The sequence below is a fragment of the Zea mays genome, chromosome 6 (assembly GCF_902167145.1).
Source record: "Zea mays cultivar B73 chromosome 6, Zm-B73-REFERENCE-NAM-5.0, whole genome shotgun sequence".
Classification (NCBI taxonomy): domain Eukaryota; kingdom Viridiplantae; phylum Streptophyta; class Magnoliopsida; order Poales; family Poaceae; genus Zea; species Zea mays.
This window is the reverse complement of record NC_050101.1, coordinates 174,996,545-175,018,096: the sequence shown is the minus strand read 5'-3', so window position 1 is coordinate 175,018,096 and position 21,552 is coordinate 174,996,545. Positions and strand designations below refer to the sequence as shown.

The following is a 21,552-nucleotide window of genomic DNA, read 5'->3' as shown; positions in this document are numbered from 1 at the left end:
ACGGCTGCTATCCTGCAAGAGTTTGGCACCTTCTGGAGCCTCCAAGAGAGAACAGGGAACAGGTGGTTCGAGTACAGTAACGCTACAGTCAAAGACCGACCTTTCAGTTTCAGTTCAGGAACACTAAACATCATCATATTCTTTTCGCACAGAACTGAGTGAAAATTTGGAGAAGATTAAGATTCATCACGGACACGTGCACGTCGACGAAATGGAATGTAGTGCTACCATCTGATCGGTCTTCTTCAGCACTGCACCAGGCTCAATTGGCTCTATATTCTATAGTACGTTTCTAGTAGAGCATAAACAAGCAGGTCTATCGTCTGAAAACGCATGGGAAACGAAACAAGTATTGTTCGTATTTCCTAAATCATAGCCAGATCTTTTATAACCACAGCGCAAGTTGCTTTGCGCTATGGTTAAGTTTTGATGGATGTCGAGGCGGATCAGAATATCCTGACGTTATATTTTCAGCATCAACTACCTCTACTTGATTTTTTGCACCACTGCAGCATTCAGCTCAAGCATGAGATGGGGAACGATTTTACCACCACCGCAGCAAGCGTGAGACGGTGATAGCAGCAAGCTCGCTAGCGGCTGACCGGTTGGAGTGGATATCAAGAAGAGCTTGTCGAGCGGACAAAGGTCAGGGGATACCGCGGTACGGTACCGCCTAGCGGGCTGACGGGCTCGGCTAGCCTGTTCATCGGTCCTTCCGCCGGCAGGTGCCGCACATAACGCCGCCGTACAGGCAGGACTCAGCGTAGCGGTGCCAGCCCACCCCCACCCCATCACTTTCGCTTGCTCGAAAAGCTGTCCCCCCCAAGAAAAACGTTTGGTGGCAATACTGTTATGCTAGCCTACCATGAGGTCGTGCAGATGTCGTCCGTGCGCCGGGTTGGTAAGGCGAGCTAGGAAGGGCGTACCTGGACGCTGGAGAAGCGTGGGTGGCGGACGAGCGTGACTTCCAGCCCCGCGCGCGCCGCCGCGACGTCCACCGCCGCGCCCAGCCCGATCACGGCCACGATGTAGCAGTTGAAGTGCGTCTCGCGGAACAGCCGCCCCGCGGGGCTCATCGGCTCGCCCACCGCCTCCAGGTCACTCTCCCTCGCTGCTGCCGCCGCAGGCGCGGAGGCCGCCATCGAGCCCTCCTCCTCCCGCTCCTGCGGCGCCTTATCACTACCCGCCCGATCTGGCCTGGGCGCGGTCTCAGGCGACGCGCCGTCGGCTCCTCGTCGAGCCGTGTCTATAGAGATCATCCGCTTCCGCAGCGTGGCCGCCGAGGTGCTGGAGCTGCTGGGATCCGCCGTCGCGGCAGGATTCATCGGCGTATGGCCCTGGCGGCTTCTGTGGACGCGGGCGAGCCGAGCGCGGTGGCGACAGCGACGGTCGCGTTGGGGGGCTTGGGCGCTTCCGGAATCCGGGCAGCCGGCTCGCCTTTGGTCTTCAGTTGCGAGTTGACCCACTTGCGCGGTTCTCCGCTGCGGGGGCTGGCGGGGCTTTTATTATCCAGAAACACACAGCGCAGGAGCGACCACAATGCTCAATGCATACGCGACGCAACCGGGGCTGGCTGTTCTGCTTTTAACCGTCAAACTGACCCCAACTGCAGGGAGACCAGCTCCAAAGGATCACGTGGCTCGCGTGAAAACAAACCAGTTTGCGTGTCGTGAGTCGTCGCTGGTGGTTCGTCCAACCTTGTAGTACAGAAATATCACTTGACAATGCAAAAAGCATGATTGATTCGTTTGACTAGACATGTTGATTCCCTGTCGGGTGGTAATAAGAGTTCACAAAATGCAATTATCGATCGTTTAGTTCATCTCATCCTGCTCGATTACAAAGACAGTCACATGCCATACTTGCGCTCCGATGGGACGCAATAATTTATTAGTTGTGGTTATCCTTCGTACCGTATAAATAGAGAAATGGCTCACTTAAATCATCAACCTTTATCACCCTCTGACTCGTGCACAGTATCGAAACCCGATTTAACAGCGAAGGAAAGACTGTCACCTCTATTCTACCAGAGTATCTGTCGTTATTGACACCAGACTCCAGACTCTATAGTAATTCATGCCAATCCTGAAGGCATAATCTTCGTTTTGCGTTTTTTTAACTAATGTTACGAGCTAATATCACAATTTTATTAAGAGTTGTATGAAAGCCATAGTTTCGGACATGGGGCCTAATTCCATATGCTATAATCCCTTTGTCTTTAGGAGAAAACCTCTCAAAATCCTAGATTTAGGTTGTTATCTAGTTAGAACATGAAGTAGAAATGTATAATAAGGGAAGGAAGAAACCCTAGCCGGATGCCCCAAAAAACCAAAGCCTAACCTTAAGATTTTCAAATCGCGAACACACAGTAGACAGAGGAAGGAAAGAGGATATCAGAACTTGCCACGACCGTCGGTGATTGTCGGCGGGGCGACAAACCATGAGAAGAGGTGTGTGATGTTAGTCTCGAGCATGAAGGCACCATGGCAAGGCCACTCCACAATGGCATGCTCACCATTGGGTGTCCATGGGCAATGACGAGAAGCCACACGTGCAAAGTTGGCACTCTCTCGTGCATCTCTCACTCGACTGTGGTGAGAAAGAGGGCGGAAGAAGGGAATGGGCACTAAGAGATTAGTACACTAGTTGTATTAATTAATAAAACCATATATGGAACTTCCAATTGTGTAAAACCGTGTGTCCAACAGCTGGTTGGAAGTATGTTATCTTGGACAGGTGGTCCAAAAATGAATTTTATTATTTTGATCAAGGACTCGATGAGTCCATTATGTGTATGCACATTAGGTATAGGGTGCTCTATGTTTATGCCTAGAGAAATATAATTAATAGTCATTTAGAGCCTTGGAGGTAAACTCTCTGTATTATCCATTCTACTTGAATATGTGTAGTTCTCTAGAAAGCTTGCAAATAAATGGATAATCCGAACAACAAATTTTGCAGAAATGTATGGTTCCATGTGGACAATAAGCACACATGCTCAATTTAGTATAAGCATCTATAAGAATCATAAAATATCTTAAGAGACCAAAAAAAGTGTTAACTGGACTACAGATATCACACTAAAGTCTCTCTAGAAAATTTGAGGACCCAACCTTCAGTTTTAGGTAAGAGGGATTAATTATACATTTTCCTATAGCACAAGAAGCACATAGAAAGTCTTTAGAAATTTGTGTAGTTTTTATGCCATGGCCAGAAGAGATATTTACGATGTCATGCATCATACTTAATATAGGGTATCCTAGTCTTTCATGCCATGCTCAAAAAGGCTCAGGATTTTTAAAATGCGGTGTAGGCATACCAACAAATTCAAGAGGTAGTTTTTATAGAGTAAAACAAATTATAGAAGATGTCCAATGCTTTTTGTACCACTTTTTGTTTCATGTCCATCTAATACAGTGATATGGAGGTATTCAACAACATCCTCACATGCAGTTATAACATAATAATCGCTACAACGAATATCTTTTAAGGTGAGAAGAGTAAGTTGCATCTGGAAACGTGAACACTTCTTTAATGGACAACCTGGTATCATTTGGAGGATGGCAATAGCTCTACCAAAGTTTACAGCATGGCTATTATTGCATGCGATTACACATTAAAATTATCGTTCATATTTTATAGCGTCTAAAAATATTGTCCCTTTAAATATTGATGTTGAGGTTGTGTTATCGATCAGACATGGTATATCATTTGCATCCATCGTGAGTAGTAGAAGCCTTGTTCTAAATAAAAATAATATAGATTCACCATTGAGGATGATAACATATAATATAACAGTCACAATTAAATCATATAGGGGCATAATTGAAATCACACACTAATCAATCTTAATTATAAAAATCAAGTATGCTCAACAGTAACATTTATTAAACCACGACCAGATAAAAGTTTTTTTGAACTTAAAATATTAGTTAAGAAAATGGCTATGAAACTAATGGTCATTAACTTGGTCTACTCTAGGAGATCATCATTATCTAAGTTGAAATCATCATTGTCTAATAGGGCATTGCTATCAGCAGTGGCATCAATATCCATGTTGGCATGACTACATTGTTTAACAGCCTTAGGTGGCTCAAGGATGGGCTATTCAGTCTTGACATTTACATGCATGTGGACAAAGTGAGCCTCTGAGTTTTAGCGTTTCTTCCACTTCTAATACATATCAATGAGATGTTTCTCATTGCTACATTGGTGAGACTAGTACTGCTAAGATCCATACATGAAACAACCTTCGCTGACATTCCTTGAGACACTTGCATCGCCTTTGCCTTTTTCATTGCCACAACAATTGGTATTGCTATTGGTGCTACCATTATGTTGCAACATTTTAAAATTACACCTTCTTGGTCCCTGATTATGTCTCTTACAATCCCTTCCTCTGCAAGAGTCTCTCTTCTTCCTCGGAGACTGTAAGTTGTCATATGCTTTAGGTACAGTTGCCACACCAATATGGTGTTTGTGGTAGTTCTGCACAAGGAGCTTGTTGTGAGCCTCAACGCTAAGCAACATGATGAGGTTTACAATACTTCGTGTACTTGTTTGTCGGCGTTTCGAGACCGGGGGGTCCCTGGGCCGACGAGTGAATGTCGCCGCGTGCCCCAGCCCAGATGGGTCGAGCGCGAGGGCGAGCGCGAAGGGGGGAGAGCGAGGCGGTCGGAGACCGGCGTGAGAGAGGTGGGAATCCCGCGGCCTTCGTGTTCGTCCCGCGCCCAGGTCGGGTGCGCTTGCAGTAGGGGGTTACAAGCGTCCACGCGGGAGAGGGAGCGAGCGGCCCCAAGCGAGCGCCTGTCTCGTCCTCGTCCCCGCGCGGCCAACCCTCTCTAAGAGGGCCCTGGTCCTTCCTTTTATAGGCGTAAGGAGAGGATCCAGGTGTACAATGGGGGGTGTAGCAGAGTGCTACGTGTCTAGCGGAGGAGAGCTAGCGCCCTAAGTACATGCCGTGGTGGCAGCCGGAGAGATTTTGGCACCCAGCTGGTGTGATGTCGTGGCCGTCGGAGGAGCGATGGAGCCTAGCGGAGGGACAACTGTCGGAGCGGTTGAGTCCTTACTGACGTCCTCTTGCTTCCGTAAGGGGGCTGAGAGCCGCCGTCGTCACAGAGTATGCGGGGCCATCATTGCTTATCTGGCGAAGCGAGCCAGATGGGACACCGGTCTTGTTCCCTGCGACCCGAGTCAGCTCGGGGTAGGGTGATGATGGCGCCTCCTGTTGACGTGGCTGGTCTGCGCCCTAGGTTGGGCGATGTGGAAGCTCCTCCGAAGCCGAGGTCGAGTCTGTCTTCCGTGGCCGAGGTCGAGTCCGAGCCCCTGGGTCGGGCGAGGCGGAGTTCGTCGTCTTCTAGGGCTGAGCCCAAGTCCGATCCCTGGGTTGGGCGGAGCGGAGTTCGTCGTCTTCTGGGGCTGAGCCCAAGTCCGAGCCCTGGGTCGGGCAGAGCAGAGTTCGCCGTCTTCCAGGGATGAGCCCGAGTCCGAGCCCTGGGTCAGGCGGAGCGGAGTTCGTCGTCTTCTGGGGCCGAGCCCAAGTCCGAGCCCTAGGTCGGGCGGAGCGGAGTTCGCCGTCTTCCGGGACTTAGCCCGAGTCCGAGCCCTGGGTCGGGCGGAGCGGAGTTCGCCGTCTTCCGGGGCTGATCCCGAGTCCGAGCCCTGGGTCGGGCGAAGCGGAGCTTCCTATGGTGCCTTTGGCAGGGCCTGACTGCCTGTCAGTCTCACTCTGTCAAGTGGCACCGCAGTCGGAGTGGCGCAGGTGGCGCTGTCCTTCTGTCAGGTCGGTCAGTGGAGCGGCGAAGTGACGGCGGTCACTTCGGCTCTGCCGGCTGGGGGCGCGCGTCAGGATAAAGGTGTCAGGCCACCTTTGCATTAAATGCTCCTTTGATTTGGTCGGTTGGTGCGGCGATTTGGTCAGGGTTGCTTCTTAGCGAAGGCAGGGCCTCGGGCGAGCCGGAAATATGTTCGCCGTTGGAGGGGGGCCTCGGGCGAGACGGAAATCCTTCGGGGTCGGCTGCCCTTGTCCGAGGCTAGGCTCGGGTGAGGCGTGATCGAGTCGCTCGAATGGACTGATCCCTGACTTAGTCGCACCCATCAGGCCTTTGCAGCTTTATGCTGATGGGGGTTACCAGCTGAGAATTAGGAGCCTTGAGGGTACCCCTAATTATGGTCCCCGACAGTAGCCCCCGAGCCTCGAAGGGAGTGTTAGCACTCGCTTGGAGGCTTTCGTCGCACTTTTTTGCAAGGGGACCAGCCTTTCTCGGTTGCGTTTTGTTCCGGTGGGTGCGCGCGAGCGCACCCACCGGGTGTAGCCCCCGAGGCCTCGGAGGAGTGGTTTCACTCCTTCGAAGTCTTAATGCCTCGCGTAATGCTTCGGCTGGTCTGGTTGTTCCCTCATGCGAGCTGGCCGTAGCCCGGGTGTACGGTCGGGTCCCAAGTTCTCGGGCTGGTATGTTGACGCTGTCAACGGTTCGGCTAGAGCCGGGCTTGCGAGAGCAGCCCCCGAGCCTCTGCACAGGGCGAGAGGGTGATCAGGGACAGACTCGGCTTTTTTACATACGCCCCTGCGTCGCCTTTCCGCAAGGAGGAGGGGGGAAAGCGCCATGTTGCCCTCGATGGGCGCCGAACATGGTGTCTCCGGTGAGCTGCAAGCGGGTAATCCGAGTGGACGTCTGTGCCCCTTTCGTTAGGGGTCGGCTAGGGGCCCAGGGGCACGCCCAAAAGTACCTGCGGGTGATCTGCCGGACCCGGTCCCCTGGCGACGGGGTCCGAGGGCTCGATGCCTCCCTCTGATGGGATTCCGTTACAAGATCGTTCCCGCTGGTCTCGGAAATGTCCTAGGGTACCTCGGGAGCGCAGCCCGAGCCTTGGTTATGTATCGAACGTACCCATGGTCATCCCTCGCTCGGCGTCTAAGGCGGCTGTGAACCCTTCGGGGGCCAGCCTTCGAACCCCTGATCAGTAATGGGCGCGGAGCCCGAGTAGCCTGAGGCGGCCGTGGAACCCTTCCGAGGGGCCGGCCTTCGAACCTCTGACCAGTAGTGGGTGTAGGGCCCACACGATCTGAGGCGGCTGTCGAACCCTTCCGGGGGGCCAGCCTTCGAACCTCTGATCAGTAGGGAGGCTCGGAGCCTGGTTCCTTCACGGGGAAGGATCCTTTTCGGGGTATCCCCCTTTCCCGGGCCCTGTTGCAAGAGAGAGAAAGAGGAAAAAAGGAAAAGGATACGAAATCGAACGACGCGACGTACCTTTTTTGGCACGGTTATTATGGCGAAGGCGAAGCGTCGCCTGCTTCTCCTGCCAGAGGCGCCGCCTGCCCCGCCGCGGAGTTAATGCGACGGGGCGAGTGGTTGGCGGGGCGGCCGTTGCGCATGCGCGAGCCGTTCGAGGAACGGAACACGGGCGCGTTGTCTTCACGCCGTGAGAGAGGGTTCTCTCGCTGCCCCCGGATGGGACGTGAGCTTGGCTGATGACGTGACCGCTGCTCCCGCCCGCCTGCCACCGTCATTACTGTCGGCCCATTTTTGGCCGCACTGACTGCCGCGCCAGGCTGGCGCTGCTGGGTCGTGCGCTGGGTCGCCTCGAGTCGCGGTATTGGTTCCGCAATCGAGGAGGCGCGGTGGTGGCGTGAGTGGCGGTGCGGTTGCATGCACGAAGCATTCGGCGCGCCGGTTGCATGACACGTGGGCCTGGGCCTCCATGCTGGGCGTGTTGGGAGTCGGAGAAGCGCGCCCACTTGGCTCGGTTGCATGTCGCCTGCATGGCTGCCCGCCCCTTTCGCCCGTTGGTCTGGGCAAAAGTGGAGGGTCACTTGTAACCGCTGGTCGGTTGGGCGCACCGCGTGCGGCGGTTTGGCTTCTTCTGCTCTGTGCCGGTTTGCATGACGTGTGGGACCTAGCCCCCGCGCCGCAGGGGAGGACCTTGGAGTGTGTTGGAGAAGACTCAACCCGCGACGGTTGGGGGCGCAAGTAGGGAGAGTCGCCTTTAAAAGGAGGGTGACCCCCTTTGGAAGGCGACCATGTCTTCGCGCTCCCTTATGCATCGTGTCTTTCCACCTTCCAAGCCCCGGATGGGGGATACCCGTCGTCTTTCCGCCTCATAGTTGGAAGAACACAACTCTGTGGGAGTTGGTACCTTTCAGCCGTCGTTCGGCTTCAAGGATTTTCATCACACAGCCCGGTTGCACCCCTCCGCTGGTGGTCACCCAAGACGGTGACCTCCAGCTCCTGGATGGGGAGAGGCAAGCCGGGCTGTGATCTCGATCCCGCCCTCAGCGTCGAGGGTGTTCGTCATCCTCGCTGGGGCGGGGAGCGAGGCGAGCCGGGGCTCTACCTCTTGCGCGGGTCGGCGGGCCACCTCTTCTTCCAGCTTCTGGTGGTGGCAAACACCCTCCAGCTCTGCAGCGGAGATGTCCTCCAGCCATGCCGGGGAAGGTGAACTGTTGTTGCCCAGCTAGGATGCAACATTCCGCCCTCTTCCTTGCATTCACGGCGAGGACGGCAGCGAGGACCTGCCGGTGTGCTTGGGAGCGGCCCGCTCTTTGGCTTTAATAGCTGGTTCGCGTCCCTTGAGCGGGAACGCGAATGAGAGCCCTCCGGCGGCTGCGTCCAACCTGGGACCATGGCTGCTGCTGCAGAGGTCGCTGGCGGGTCCCCCGGTGTTCGTCGCCCCGCAGGCTCGAGGTTGTTCATACCCGCGGGGACGGAACCAGAGTTCCGTTTGTAGTGGCACTTTGAATGCCAATGTTTTTGTTCATTGTGGCTGTCGAGGCCTAAACATGTATGTAATTTTGGCACGGAGCCGTGTTTTTTCCTCATTTTTGAGCACTAAGACTCGCCTGTTGGTTGTCTGAACCGCTTCACCAAGCGTGAGTCGCCCCGTGTCAAGGTGACGAGTGAGGTATCCGTATCCCGAAGGCGTAGGAGTCCCTCGGCTCGGTCTGCCTTGTTGTCCTAGGCTCCTCTAGCTTAGTTAAAGGGACCCCTTGGCCGCTCTTGGATGAGCCGAGGCCATGGGTAGCGATATCAGCATGAACAGGGGCAGAGTTGGCTCAAAAATGAAACCTGGTTGGCCGGAGCCTAGCCGGGTCGTCCGTTAGCGGGACCGACGCTGGAGTTGACCAGCCGAAGCCTCGGGTCGGGCTGGCGCCCTCGGAGGACGGCTGGCCGAGGCCCCAGGGTGACCGGCCGAGCCGCCTGCTCGGGCCGGATTCCCGGAGAAGACCCTGGCAGCGATTGCCCGGGCGTGGTGATGACGTCGTCCTTTAGAGTGGAGATCCTCGGACCGCGTCGCCGTTCGAGGCTAGGTCGGACCTCGCCGAAGGTGTCGTCGAAGCCGAGGGTGCTGCTGCCCCCTTCCAGCGTCAAGACCCGAGCCTGCAGGATCAGATTGTCTTGTAGCGTGTGTCTTCTGCGGCCGCCGAGGCCAGAACACACCCTCGCTGTGTTGTAAAGTTGCGTCTCTTTTCCTCTTGTTTCGAGTATCTGGACTTTTTGTCGGTAACATGGATGTTTGTGCGAGCGAGAGTTGCTTCTCGCGGAAGGTGATGAGTGAGGTATCCGTATCCCGGAGGCGTAGGAGTCCCTCGGCTCGGTCGGCCTTGCCGCTTACACGCACTTTTACCCGTCCATGAGGCTCTGTCACCGACTCAGTCGAGAAGGCTCGAAGGATCGCTTTGGCAGAAGAACTTCCGAACGTGAAGACTTGTTTGGTCCGCGGAATCACTTATCCGAACGTGAGTTACTTATCGCAGAAGGTGATGAGTGAGGTATCCGTATCCCGGAGGCGTAGGAGTCCCTCGGCTCGGTCAGCCTTGGCTGCTTACGTGTACTCCGTCGTTTTCAGGATCCACTTTTCGAAGTAGTCAAAAAGCACGAAAGACATTCTGGCAGAAAAGATCTTTTTTCGAGGAAAATTTCAACGCAGAGGGGGTTCCCCCCCTTTTAGCCCCCGAGGGAGGGTCGGGCTTTGCCGAGGCGAGGCCGACCCTTCCTTGATGACTAAACTTTGCGTGGGTGCGAGGTATATGAACAACTTGAAAACATCTTAAGGGTAGAAGCGACGTAGCTGTTGGATGTTCCAAGCGTTGCCGTAGACCTCGCCTTGACTGTTGGACAGCTTGTACGTTCCGGGCTTCAGAACCTTGGCGATGACGAACGGTCCCTCCCACGGGGGTGTGAGCTTGTGCCTCCCTCGGGCGTCTTGTCGCAGCCGAAGCACCAGGTCGCCCACCTGGAGGTCTCGGGACCGGACCCCTCGGGCGTGGTAGCGTCGCAGGGACTGCTGGTACCGCGGCGAGTGTAGTAAGGCCTTGTCCCGAGCCTGTTCCAGCTGGTCCAGCGAGTCTTCTCGGCTAGCTTGGTTGCTTTGATCGCTGTAGGCCCTCGTCCTCGGGGAGCCGTATTCCAGGTCTGTGGGCAAGACGGCCTCGGCCCCGTAGACTAGGAAGAACGGCGTGAAACCCGTGGCTCGGCTCGGCGTTGTCCTCAGGCTCCAGACCACCGAGGGGAGTTCCTTCATCCATCGCTTGCCGAACTTGTTGAGGTCGTTGTAGATCCGAGGCTTGAGCCCTTGTAGAATCATGCCGTTGGCACACTCTACTTGCCCATTTGACATGGGATGAGCCACGGTGGCCCAGTCCACCCGGATGTGGTGATCCTCGCAGAAGCCCAAGAACTTTCTGCCGGTGAACTGGGTGTCGTTGTCGGTGATGATGGAGTTTGGGACCCCGAAGCGATGGATGATGTTGGTGAAGAACGCCACCGCCTGCTCGGACCTGATGCTGTTCAGAGGTCGAACCTCGATCCACTTGGAGAATTTGTCGATGGCGACCAGCAGGTGCGTGTAGCCCCCGGGCGCCTTCTGCAAGGGGCCGACGAGGTCCAGACCCCACACAGCAAAGGGCCAGGTGATGGGTATCGTCTGCAGAGCCTGAGCGGGCAGGTGGGTCTGCTTCGCATAGAATTGACACCCTTCGCAGGTGCGGACAATTCTAGTGGCGTCGGCCACCGCCGTCGGCCTGTAGAAGCCTTGTCGGAAAGCATTCCCGACAAGGGCTCGAGGCGTTGCGTGATGGCCGCAAGCCCCCGAGTGTATCTCTCGCAGGAGTTCCTGACCTTCGGCGACGGAGATGCATCGCTGGAGGATGCCAGAGGGGCTGCGGTGGTAGAGCTCCTTCTCATCGCCCAGCAAGACAAACGACTTGGCGCGCCGCGCCACCCGCCGAGCCTCGGCTCGGTCGAGGGGTAGCTCTCCTTAGTGGAGATATTGCAGGTACGGGGTCTGCCAGTTTCGATCAGGCGTGACCCTGCTTCGCTCCTCGACACGCAGTGCCTCACCCTCGGGGGCCGAGGGTACCTCGGGCTGGTCCGAGGGCGCCTCGGGCCGAGCTGAGGGTGCCTCGGGCTGTGCCGAGGATACCTCGGGCTGGGCCGAGGGCGCCTCAGGCTCGGCCGTGTCGTCGATCTTGATGGAGGGTTGGTGCAGATCCTGGGAGAAGACGTCCGGGGGAACCGTTGTTCACCCCGAGGCTATTTTAGCCAGCTCGTCCGCAGTCTCGTTGTAGCGCCGAGCGATTTGGTTAAGCTCGAGCCCGTAGAACTTGTCTTCCAAGCGCCGAACCTCATCGCAGTAGGCCTCCATCTTCGGGTCGCGGCAGTGGGAGTTCTTCATGACTTGGTCGATGACGAGCTGCGAGTCACCGCGGGCGTCGAGGCGCCGGACCCCTAGCTCGATGGCGATCCGCAACCCGTTGACCAGAGCCTCATACTCAGCCACATTGTTGGACGCTAGGAAATGGAGGCGTAGCATATAGCGTAGGTGTTTCCCGAGGGGCGAGATGAAGAGTAGGCCTGCGCCGGCTCCCGTCTTCATCAGCGACCCGTCGAAAAACATGGTCCAGAGCTCTGGTTGGATCGGAGCCGTCGGTAGCTGGGTGTCGACCCATTCGGCCACGAAGTCCGCCAAAACCTGGGACTTGATGGCCTTCCGAGGGGCGAACGAGATTATCTCGCCCATGATTTCCACCGCCCACTTTGCAATCCTACCCGAGGCCTCTCGGCACTGGATGATCTCCCCCGGGGGGAAGGATGACACCACAGTTACCGGATGAGACTCGAAGTAGTGTCGCAACTTCCGCCGTGTCAGGATCACTGCATACAACAGCTTCTGAACTTGTGGGTAGCGGACCTTGGTTTCGGACAGTACCTCGCTGATGAAGTAAACTGGCCTCTGAACGGGCAATGCATGCCCCTCTTCTTGCCTCTCGACCACAATTGCGGTGCTAACCACCTGAGTGATCGCGGCGACGTAGACCAAGAGGGCTTCTCCGGCAGCTGGAGGCACCAAGATAGGCGCCTTTGTGAGGAGCGCCTTCAAGTTCCCGAGAGCTTCCTCGGCCTCAGGGGTCCAAGTGAAGCACTCGGCCTTCCTTAAGAGGCGGTACAGAGGTAGACCTCTTTCGCCGAGGCGTGAGATGAAACGGCTCAGAGCCGCGAGACATCCCATGACCCTCTGTACGCCTTTCAAGTCCTTGATGGGCCCCATGCTTGTGACGGCTGCGATCTTCTCCGGGTTTGCTTCGATGCCCCGCTCGGAGATGATGAACCCCAAGAGCATGCCTCGGGGCACCCCGAAGACACACTTCTCGGGATTGAACTTGACGCCTTTCGCCTTGAGACGTCGGAATGTCACTTCAAGGTTGGAAAGGAGGTCGGAAGCCTTCCTCGTCTTGACTACGATGTCATCGACGTAGGCCTCGACCGTGCGGCCAATGTGTTCGCCGAACACATGGTTCATGCACCGCTGGTACGTCGCGCCCGCATTCCTCAAGCCGAACGGCATGGTGACATAGCAGTACATGCCGAAGGGTGTGATGAAAGAAGTCGCGAGCTGGTTGGACTCTTTCATCCTGATTTGATGATACCCTGAGTAGGCATCGAGGAAAGACAGGGTTTCGCACCCAGCAGTGGAATCCATGATTTGATCGATGCGAGGCAGAGGGTAGGGAACCTTCGGACATGCTTTGTTGAGACCAGTGTAGTCTACACACATCCGCATTTCCCCCCTTTCTTTCTCACAAGCACAGGGTTGGCAAGCCATTCGGGATGGAATACCTCTTTGATGAACCCTGTCGCCATTAGCTTGTGGATCTCCTCGCCTATCGCTCTGCGCTTCTCCTCGTCGAATCGACGCAGAGGCTGCTTGACGGGTCGGGCTCCGGCTCGAATGTCCAGCGAGTGCTCGGCGACATCCCTCGGTATGCCGGGCATGTCCGAGGGACTCCACGCGAAGACGTCGGCGTTCGCGCGGAAAAAGTCGACGAGCACTGCTTCCTATTTGGGATCGAGCCCGGAGCTGATCCGGATCTGCCTGGAGGCGTCGCCGCTGGGGTCGAGGGGGACGGCCTTAACCGTCTCCACTGGCTCGAAGTTGCCGGCATGACGTTTCACGTCTGGCACCTCCTTAGAGAGGCTTTCCAGGTCGGCGATGAGGGCCTCGGACTCGGCGAGGGCCTCGGCGTACTCCACGCACTCCACGTCGCATTCGAAAGCGTGTTTGTACGTGGGGCCGACGGTGATGACCCCGTTGGGGCCCGGCATCTTGAGCTTCAGGTAGGTGTAGTTGGGGACGACCATGAACTTCGTGTAGCATGGCCTTCCAGTACCGCGTGGTAGGTTCCTCGGAACCCGACCACCTCGAATGTCAGGGTCTCCCTTCGGAAGTTGGAGGGTGTTCCGAAGCAGACGGGGAGGTCGAGTCGTCCGAGGGGCTGGACGCGCTTCCCGGGAATGATCCCATGGAAGGGCGCAGCGCCTGCTCGGACGGAGGACAGATCGACACGCAGGAGCCCGAGGGTCTCGGCGTAGATGATGTTGAGGCTGCTGCCTCCGTCCATAAGGACCTTGGTGAGCCTGACGTCGCCGATGACGGGGTCGACGACGAGCGGGTATTTCCCCGGGCTCGGCACGTGGTCGGGGTGGTCGGCTTGGTCGAAGGTGATGGGCTTGTCGGACCAGTCTAGGTAGACTGACGCCGCCACCTTCACCGAGCAGACCTCCCGGCGCTCTTGCTTGCGGTGCCGAGCCGAGGCATTCGCCGCTTGCCCACCGTAGATCATGAAGCAGTCACGGACCTCGGGGAACTCTCCTGCTTGGTGATCTTCCTTCTTGTCGTCGTCGCGGGCCCTGCCACCCTCCGCGGGTGGCCCGGCCCTGTGGAAGTGGCGCCGAAGCATGACGCACTCCTCAAGGGTGTGCTTGACGGGCCCCTGGTGATAGGGGCATGGCTCCTTGAGCATCTTGTCGAAGAGGTTGGCACCTCCGGGGGGTTTCCGAGGGTTCTTGTACTCGGCGGCGGCGACAAGGTCCGCGTCGGCGGCGTCGCGTTTCGCTTGCGACTTCTTCCTGCCTTTCTTCTTGGCGTCGCGCTGAGTCGACGCCTCGGGAGCATCTTCCGATGGGCGGCCCTGGGGCTGCTTGTCCTTTCGGAAGATAGCCTCGACCGCCTCCTGGCCGGAGGCGAACTTGGTGGCGATGTCCATCAGCTCGCTCGCCCTGGTGGGGGTCTTGCGACCTAGCTTGCTCACTAGGTCGCGGCAGGTGGTGCCGGCAAGGAACGCGCCGATGACATCCGAGTCGGTGATGTTGGGCAGCTCGGTGCGCTGCTTCGAGAATCGCCAGATGTAGTCCCGGAGAGACTCTCCCAGCTGCTGCCGGCAGCTTCGGAGGTCCCAGGAATTCCCGGGGCGCACGTATGTGCCCTGGAAATTGCCGGCGAAAGCTTGGACTAGGTCGTCCCAGTTGGAGATCTGCCCCGGAGGCAGGTGCTCCAACCAGGCGCGAGCGGTGTCGGAGAGGAACAGGGGGAGGTTGCGGATGATGAGGTTGTCATCGTCCGTTCCACCCAGTTGGCAGGCCAGACGGTAGTCCGCGAGCCACAGTTCCGGTCTCGTCTCCCCCGAGTACTTTGTGATGGTAGTCGGGGGTCGGAACCGGGTCGGGAACGGTGCCCGTCGGATGGCCCGGCTGAAGGCCTGCGGACCGAGCGGTTCAGGCGAGGGACTCCGATCCTCCCCGCTGTCGTAGCGTCCCCCGCGCCGGGGGTGGTAGCCTCGGCGCACCCTCTCGTCGAGGTGGGCCCGACGGTCGCGGTGATGGTGCTCGTTGCCGAGGCGACCCGGGGCCGCCGGCGCGGTGTTGCGCGTGCGCCCGGTGTAGACCGTGGCTTCCCGCATGAATCGGGAAGTCGCGGCATGAGGTTCCGAGGGGTACCCCTGCCTTCGGGAGGCAGAGCTCTCGTCCCGTCGGACCGCGGCGCCTTCCAGGAGATTCTTGAGCTCCCCTGGATTCGCCGGCCCTCGGTGGTTGATGGCTCCGGCATCGCGCGGAGAAGTATCGCTACTGCAGCCAGGTTCTGGCCGACCCCACTGGATGCGGGTGGCGGCCTGACCCTGACGTCGTCGGCGACGCGGTGCTAGAAACCCTGGGGCAGATGACGTATTTCTCCGGCCGGGGGTTGGCCCGCCCATGCCTGCCCGACGTCCCGGCGGATCGGCTCAAGCGCTCCTGCTCCCTCGTCGAGCCTGGCCTGCACCCCGCGGATTTGCTCGAGCTGTGGGTCATGGCCCCCGCCTGAACGGGGACCACAGCTAGCTCCCGTGGGATGTCAACGCGGGGCACCGGCCTAGGGAGATCACCGTCCTCCGGCATGCCGAGATGATTGCCTTCGGAGGGACCCCCTAGATCTAGTGACACCTACATCAGTAAAGAGACAATTGTAGCCCATTTTGCATAATTGAGATACGGAAAGCAAATTGTAGTCTAATGAGTCTACAAGAAAAACATTTGAAATAGAATGGTCAGGAGATATAGCTATTTTACCAAGACCTTTGACCAAACCTTGATTTCCATCCCCGAATGTGATTGCTCGTTGGGGATCTTGGTTTTTCTCGTAGGAGGAGAACATCTTCTTCTCCCCTGTCATGTGGTTTGTGCACCCGCTGTCGAGTATCCAACTTGAGCCCCCAGATGCATAAACCTACAAAACAAGTTTAGTTCTTGACTTTAGGTACCCAAATGGTTTTGGGTCCTTTGGCATTAGACACAAGAACTTTGGGTACCCAAACACAAGTCTTTGACCCCTTGTGCTTTCCCCCAACATATTTGGCAACTACTTTGCCGGATTTGTTAGTCAACACATAAGATGCATCAAAAGTTTTAAATGAGAGATTATGTTCATTTGATGCACTAGGAGTTTTCTTCTTAGGCAACTTAGCACGGGTTGGTTGCCTAGAGCTAGATGTCTCACCCTCATACATAAAAGCATGGTTAGGGCCAGAGTGAGACTTCCTAGAATGAATTCTCCTAATTTTGTCCTCGGGATAACCGACAGGGTATAAAATGTAACCCTCGTTATCCTGAGCCATGGGAGCCTTGCCCTTAACAAAGTTGGACAATTTCTTAGGAGGGGCATTAAGTTTGACATTGTCTCCCCTTTGGAAGGCAATGCCATCCTTGATGCCAGGGCGTCTCCCATTATAAAGCATGCTACGAGCAAATTTAAATTTTTCATTCTCTAAGTTATGCTTGGCAATTTTAGCATCTAATTTTGCTATGTGATCGTTTTGTTGTTTAATTAAAGACATGTGATCATGAATATCATTAATATCAACATCTCTACATCTAGTACAAATAGATACATGCTCAACGATAGATGTAGAGGGTTTGCAAGATTTTAATTCTACAACCTTAGCATGTAATATATCGTTCTCACTTCTAAGGTTAGAAATAGTAACATTGCAAACATCAAGATCTTTAGCCTTAGCAATTAATTTTTCATTTTCATTCTTAAGGCTAACAAGAGATAAGTTTAATTCTTCAATCTTAGCAAGTAAATCATCATTATCATTTCTAATATTGGGAATTGAAACATTACAAGCAATAGAATCAACCTTAGCTAATAAGTTAGAATTCTCATTTCTAAGGTTGTCTATAGTCTCATGGCAAGTGCTTAGCTCACTAGACAATTTTTCACATTTTTCTACTTCTAGAGCATAAGCATTTTTAACCTTAACATGCTTCTTATTTTCCTTAATTAGAAAGTCCTCTTGGGAATCCAAAAGGTCATCCTTTTCATGAATAGCACTAATTAATTCATTTAATTTTTCCTTTTGTTCTATGTTAAGGTTGGCAAAAAGGGTACGCAAGTTGTCCTCCTCATCACTAGCATTATCATCACTAGAAGACTCATATTTAGTGGATGATTTGGATTTTACCTTCTTTCTCTTGCCGTCCTTTGCCATGAGGCACTTGTGGCCGACGTTGGGGAAGAGAAGTCCTTTGGTGACGGCGATGTTGGCGGCGTCCTCGTCGTCGGAGGAGTCGCTAGAGCTTTCGTCAGAGTCCCACTCCCGACAAATATGGGCATCGCCGCCCTTCTTCTTGTAGTACCTCTTCTTCTCCTTTCTTCTCCCCTTCTTGTCGTCGCCCCTGTCACTATCACTTGATAATGGACATTTAGCTATAAAGTGACCAGGCTTACCACACTTGTAGCAAACCTTCTTGGAGCGGGACTTGTAGTCTTTCCCCTCCTTTGTTTGAGGATTTGGCGGAAGCTCTTGATGACGAGCGCCATTTCCTCATTGTCGAGCTTGGAGGCGTCGATTGGTTGTCTACTTGGTGTAGACTCCTCCTTCTTTTCCTCCGTCGCCTTAAATGCGACGGGTTGAGCTTCGGATGTGGAGGGATCATCAAGCTCGTTGATCTTCCTCGAGCCTTCGATCATGCACTCAAAACTTACAAAATTCCCGATTACTTCCTCGGGGGTCATTAGTGTATATCTTGGGTTGCCACGGATTAATTGAACTTGAGTAGGGTTAAGGAAAATAAGAGATCTTAGAATAACCTTAACCACTTTGTGGTCATCCCACTTTTTGCTCCTGAGGTTGCGCACTTGATTCACCAAGGTCTTGAGCCGGTTGTACATGTTTTGTGGCTCCTCCCCTTTGCGACGCCGGAACCGACCGAGCTCCCCCTCGATCGTCTCCCGCTTGGTGATCTTTGTCAGCTCATCTCCTTCGTGAGCGGTTTTGAGCACATCCCAAACCTCCTTGGCGCTCTTCAACCCTTGCACTTTGTTATAATCCTCTCTACTTAGAGAGGCGAGGAGTATTGTTGTCGCTTGAGAGTTGAAGTGCTCGATTTGGGCCACCTCATCCTCATCATAGTCTTCATCCCCTACGGATGGTACCTGTGCACCAAACTCAACAACATCCCATATACTTTTGTGGAGTGAGGTTAGATGAAATCGCATTAAATCACTCCACCTAGTGTAATCTTCACCATCAAATGTTGGTGGTTTGCCTAATGGGACGAAAAGTAAAGGTGTATGTTTAGAAATGCGAGGGTAGCGTAGGGGGATCTTACTATACTTCTTGCGCTCTTGGCGCTTAGAAGTGACGGATGCCGCGTCGGAGCCGGAGGTGGATGTCGATGAAGAAACGGTCTCGTAGTAGACCACTTTCCTCATCCTCTTTTTCTTGTCCCCACTCCGTTGCGGCTTGTGGGAGGAAGACTTCTCCTTCTTCTCTTTGTGTGAAGAAGATTTCTTCTCCTTCCCTTTGGAGGAGTCCTTCTTCTTCTCCTTCCCTTTGGAGGAGTCTTTCTTCTCCTTCCTCTTGGTGCGGGACTCTTCCGATGAAGTGCTCCCGTGGCTTGTAGTGGGCTTTTCGCCGGTCTCCATCTCCTTCTTGGCGTGATCTCCCGACATCACTTCGAGCGGTTAGGCTCTAATGAAGAACCTGGCTCTGATACCAATTGATAGTCGCCTAGAGGGGGGGTGAATAGGGCGAAACTGAAATTTACAAATATAAGCACAACTACAAGCCGGGTTAGCGTTAGAAATATAAACGAGTCCGCGAGAGAGAGGGTGCAAAACAAATCGCAAGCAAAATGAAGAGTGCGACACGCGGATTTGTTTTGCCGAGGTTCGGTTCTCGCAAACCTACTCGTTGAGGAGGCCACAAAGGCCGGGTCTCTTTCAACCCTTCCCTCTCTCAAACGGTCCCTCGGACCGAGTGAGCTTCTCTTCTCAAATCACTTGGGAATCAAACTTCCCGCAAGGACCACCACACAATTTGTGTCTCTTGCCTCAATTACAAGTGAGTGTTTGATCACAAGAAAGAATGTGAAAGAAAAGAAGCGATCCAAGCGCAAGAGCTCAAATGAACACTACAAATCACTCTCTCTAGTCACTAAGGCTTTGTTTGAAGTTGGGAGAGGATTTGATCTCTTTTGGTGTGCTTTGCAATGAATGCTAGCTCTTGTATAGTGGTTGGAAGCTGAAAAACTTGGATCCATGAATGTGGGGGTGGTTGGGGTATTTATAGCCCCAACCACCAAGCTTGACCGTTGGTGGAGGTTGTCTGTCGTATGGTGCACCGGACAGTCCGGTGCGCCAGCCACGTCACCAATGCCGTTGGATTCCGACCGTTAGAGCTTCTGTCCTCTGGGCCCGCCTGGATGTCCGGTGCACACCGGACATGTACTGTTCAATGTCCGGTGCGCCAGTATGGGCGTGCCTGACTTCTGCGCGCTTCTGGCGCGCATTGAATGCGCCTGCAGGTGACCGTTGGCGCGAAGTAGTCGTTGCTCTGCTGGTTCACCGGACAGTCCGGTGTACACCGGACATGTCCGGTGAATTATAGCGGAGCAGCCACTGCGTTTCCCCGAGGCTGGCGAGTTCCGGAGGCCGCTCTTCCTTGGAGCACCGGACACTGTCCGGTGTACACCGGACAGTACGGTGAATTATAGCGGAGTGCCTCTGGAAATTCCCGAAGGTGGCAAGTTTGAGTTGGAGTCCTCTGGTGCACCGGACACTGTCCGGTGGTGCACCGGACAGTCCGGTGCCCCAGACCAGAGGTGCCTTCGGTTGTCCCTTTGCTCCTTTGTTGAATCCAATATTTGATCTTTTATTGGCTAAGTGTGAACCTTTTACACCTGTATAACTTATACACTAGAGCAAACTAGTTAGTCCAATTATTTGTGTTGGGCAATTCAACCACCAAAATTATTTAGGAACTAGGTGTAAGCCTAATTCCCTTTCACTAAGTACATGCTGTTGTGGCAGCCGGAGAGATTTTGGCACCCAACTGGTGTGATGTCGTGGCCGTCGGAGGAGCGATGGAGCCTGGCGGAGGGACAGCTGTCGGAGCGGTTGAGTCCTTGCTGACGTCCTCTTGCTTCCGTAAGGGGGCTGAGAGCCGCCGTCGTCACAGAGTATGCGGGGCGCCATCATTGCTTATCTAGCGGAGCGAGCCAGATAGGACACCGGTCTTGTTCCCTGCGGCCCGAGTCAGCTCGGGGTAGGGTGATGATGGCGCCTCCTGTTGACGTGGCTGGTCTGCGCCCTAGGTTGGGCGATGTGGAAGCTCCTCTGAAGCCGAGGTCGAGTCTGTCTTCCGTGGTCGAGGTCGAGTCCGAGCCCCTGGGTCGGGCGAGGCGGAGTTCGTCGTCTTCTAGGGCTGAGCCCAAGTCCGAGCCCTGGGTCGGGCAGAGCGGAGTTCGTCGTCTTCTGGGGCCGAGCCCAAGTCCGAGCCCTGGGTCGGGCAGAGCGGAGTTCGCCGTCTTCCGGGGCTGAGCCCGAGTCCGAGCCCTGGGTCGGGCAGAGCGGAGTTCGTCGTCTTCTGGGGCCGAGCCCAAGTCCGAGCCCTGGGTCGGGCGGAGCGGAGTTCGCCGTCTTCCAGGACTTAGCCCGAGTCCGAGCCCTGGGTCGGGCGGAGCGGAGTTCGCCGTCTTCCGGGGCTGAGCCCGAGTCCGAGCCCTGGGTCGGGCGGAGCGGAGTTCGCCGTCTTCCGGGTCTGAGCCCGAGTCCGAGCCCTGGGTCGGGCGAAGCGGAGCTTCCTATGGTGCCTTCGGCAGGGCCTGACTGCCTGTCAGTCTCACTCTGTCAAGTGGCACCTGAAAGGGAAATGTGCCCTTGGGCCATTTCTAAGTATTTTGGTGATTGAGTGCAAACACAAGGGCCTAAATGTGAATTTATGTACATGGATGAACAAGGTGAAAATCATGAAGTAAAGGTATGTTTCTAAGCCTTAGTACATTGGTTTTAAGTACTAATATATTTGTCTAAGTGTTAGAAACAGAAAGAAGAAGAATAGAGAAAAGGAGAAGGGACTTGGCTGTGTGCTGCCAAGACCCAGCTCGGTCTGGAGCACCGGACTGTCCGGTGTGCACCGGACAGTGTCCGGTGCGCCAGGCTGGCGCGACTCGAACTGGCCGCTCTCGGGAAATTGGCCGGCGGCGTACGGCTAAAATTCACCGGACTGTCCGGTGTGCACCGGACTGTCCGGTGAGCCAACGGTCGTCCAGGGCCAACGGTCGGCCGCGCAATCCGCGCGGGACACGTGGCCGAGCCAACGGTCGGAAGACGGCACCGGACTGTCCGGTGTGCACCGGACATGTCCGGTGCGCCAACAGCGCCAGATCTGCCAACGGTCTGCAACGGTCGTCTTCGCCGTTTAAGGAAACAAATCGGGCACCGGACAGTGTCCGG

At 55.3% G+C, this 21,552-nt stretch overlaps 1 protein-coding gene across 2 annotated transcripts in view; it reads right to left on the bottom strand.

Annotated features, from left to right (window-relative positions):
• Positions 1–21,552, bottom strand: part of LOC100273076 (uncharacterized) — a 44,208-nt gene that overhangs the window by 5,661 nt on the left and 16,995 nt on the right. Inside the window, exon 3 of one of the 2 annotated variants that reach the window (XM_035959426.1) lies at positions 927–1,697. In XM_035959426.1, the coding sequence (XP_035815319.1) occupies positions 927–1,325 (399 nt within the window). In that variant the 5' untranslated portion in view covers positions 1,326–1,697. Of the gene's footprint in view, positions 1–926; positions 1,698–21,552 lie in introns of those variants that run through there. The other variant, NM_001352619.1, reaches the window with a different exon arrangement.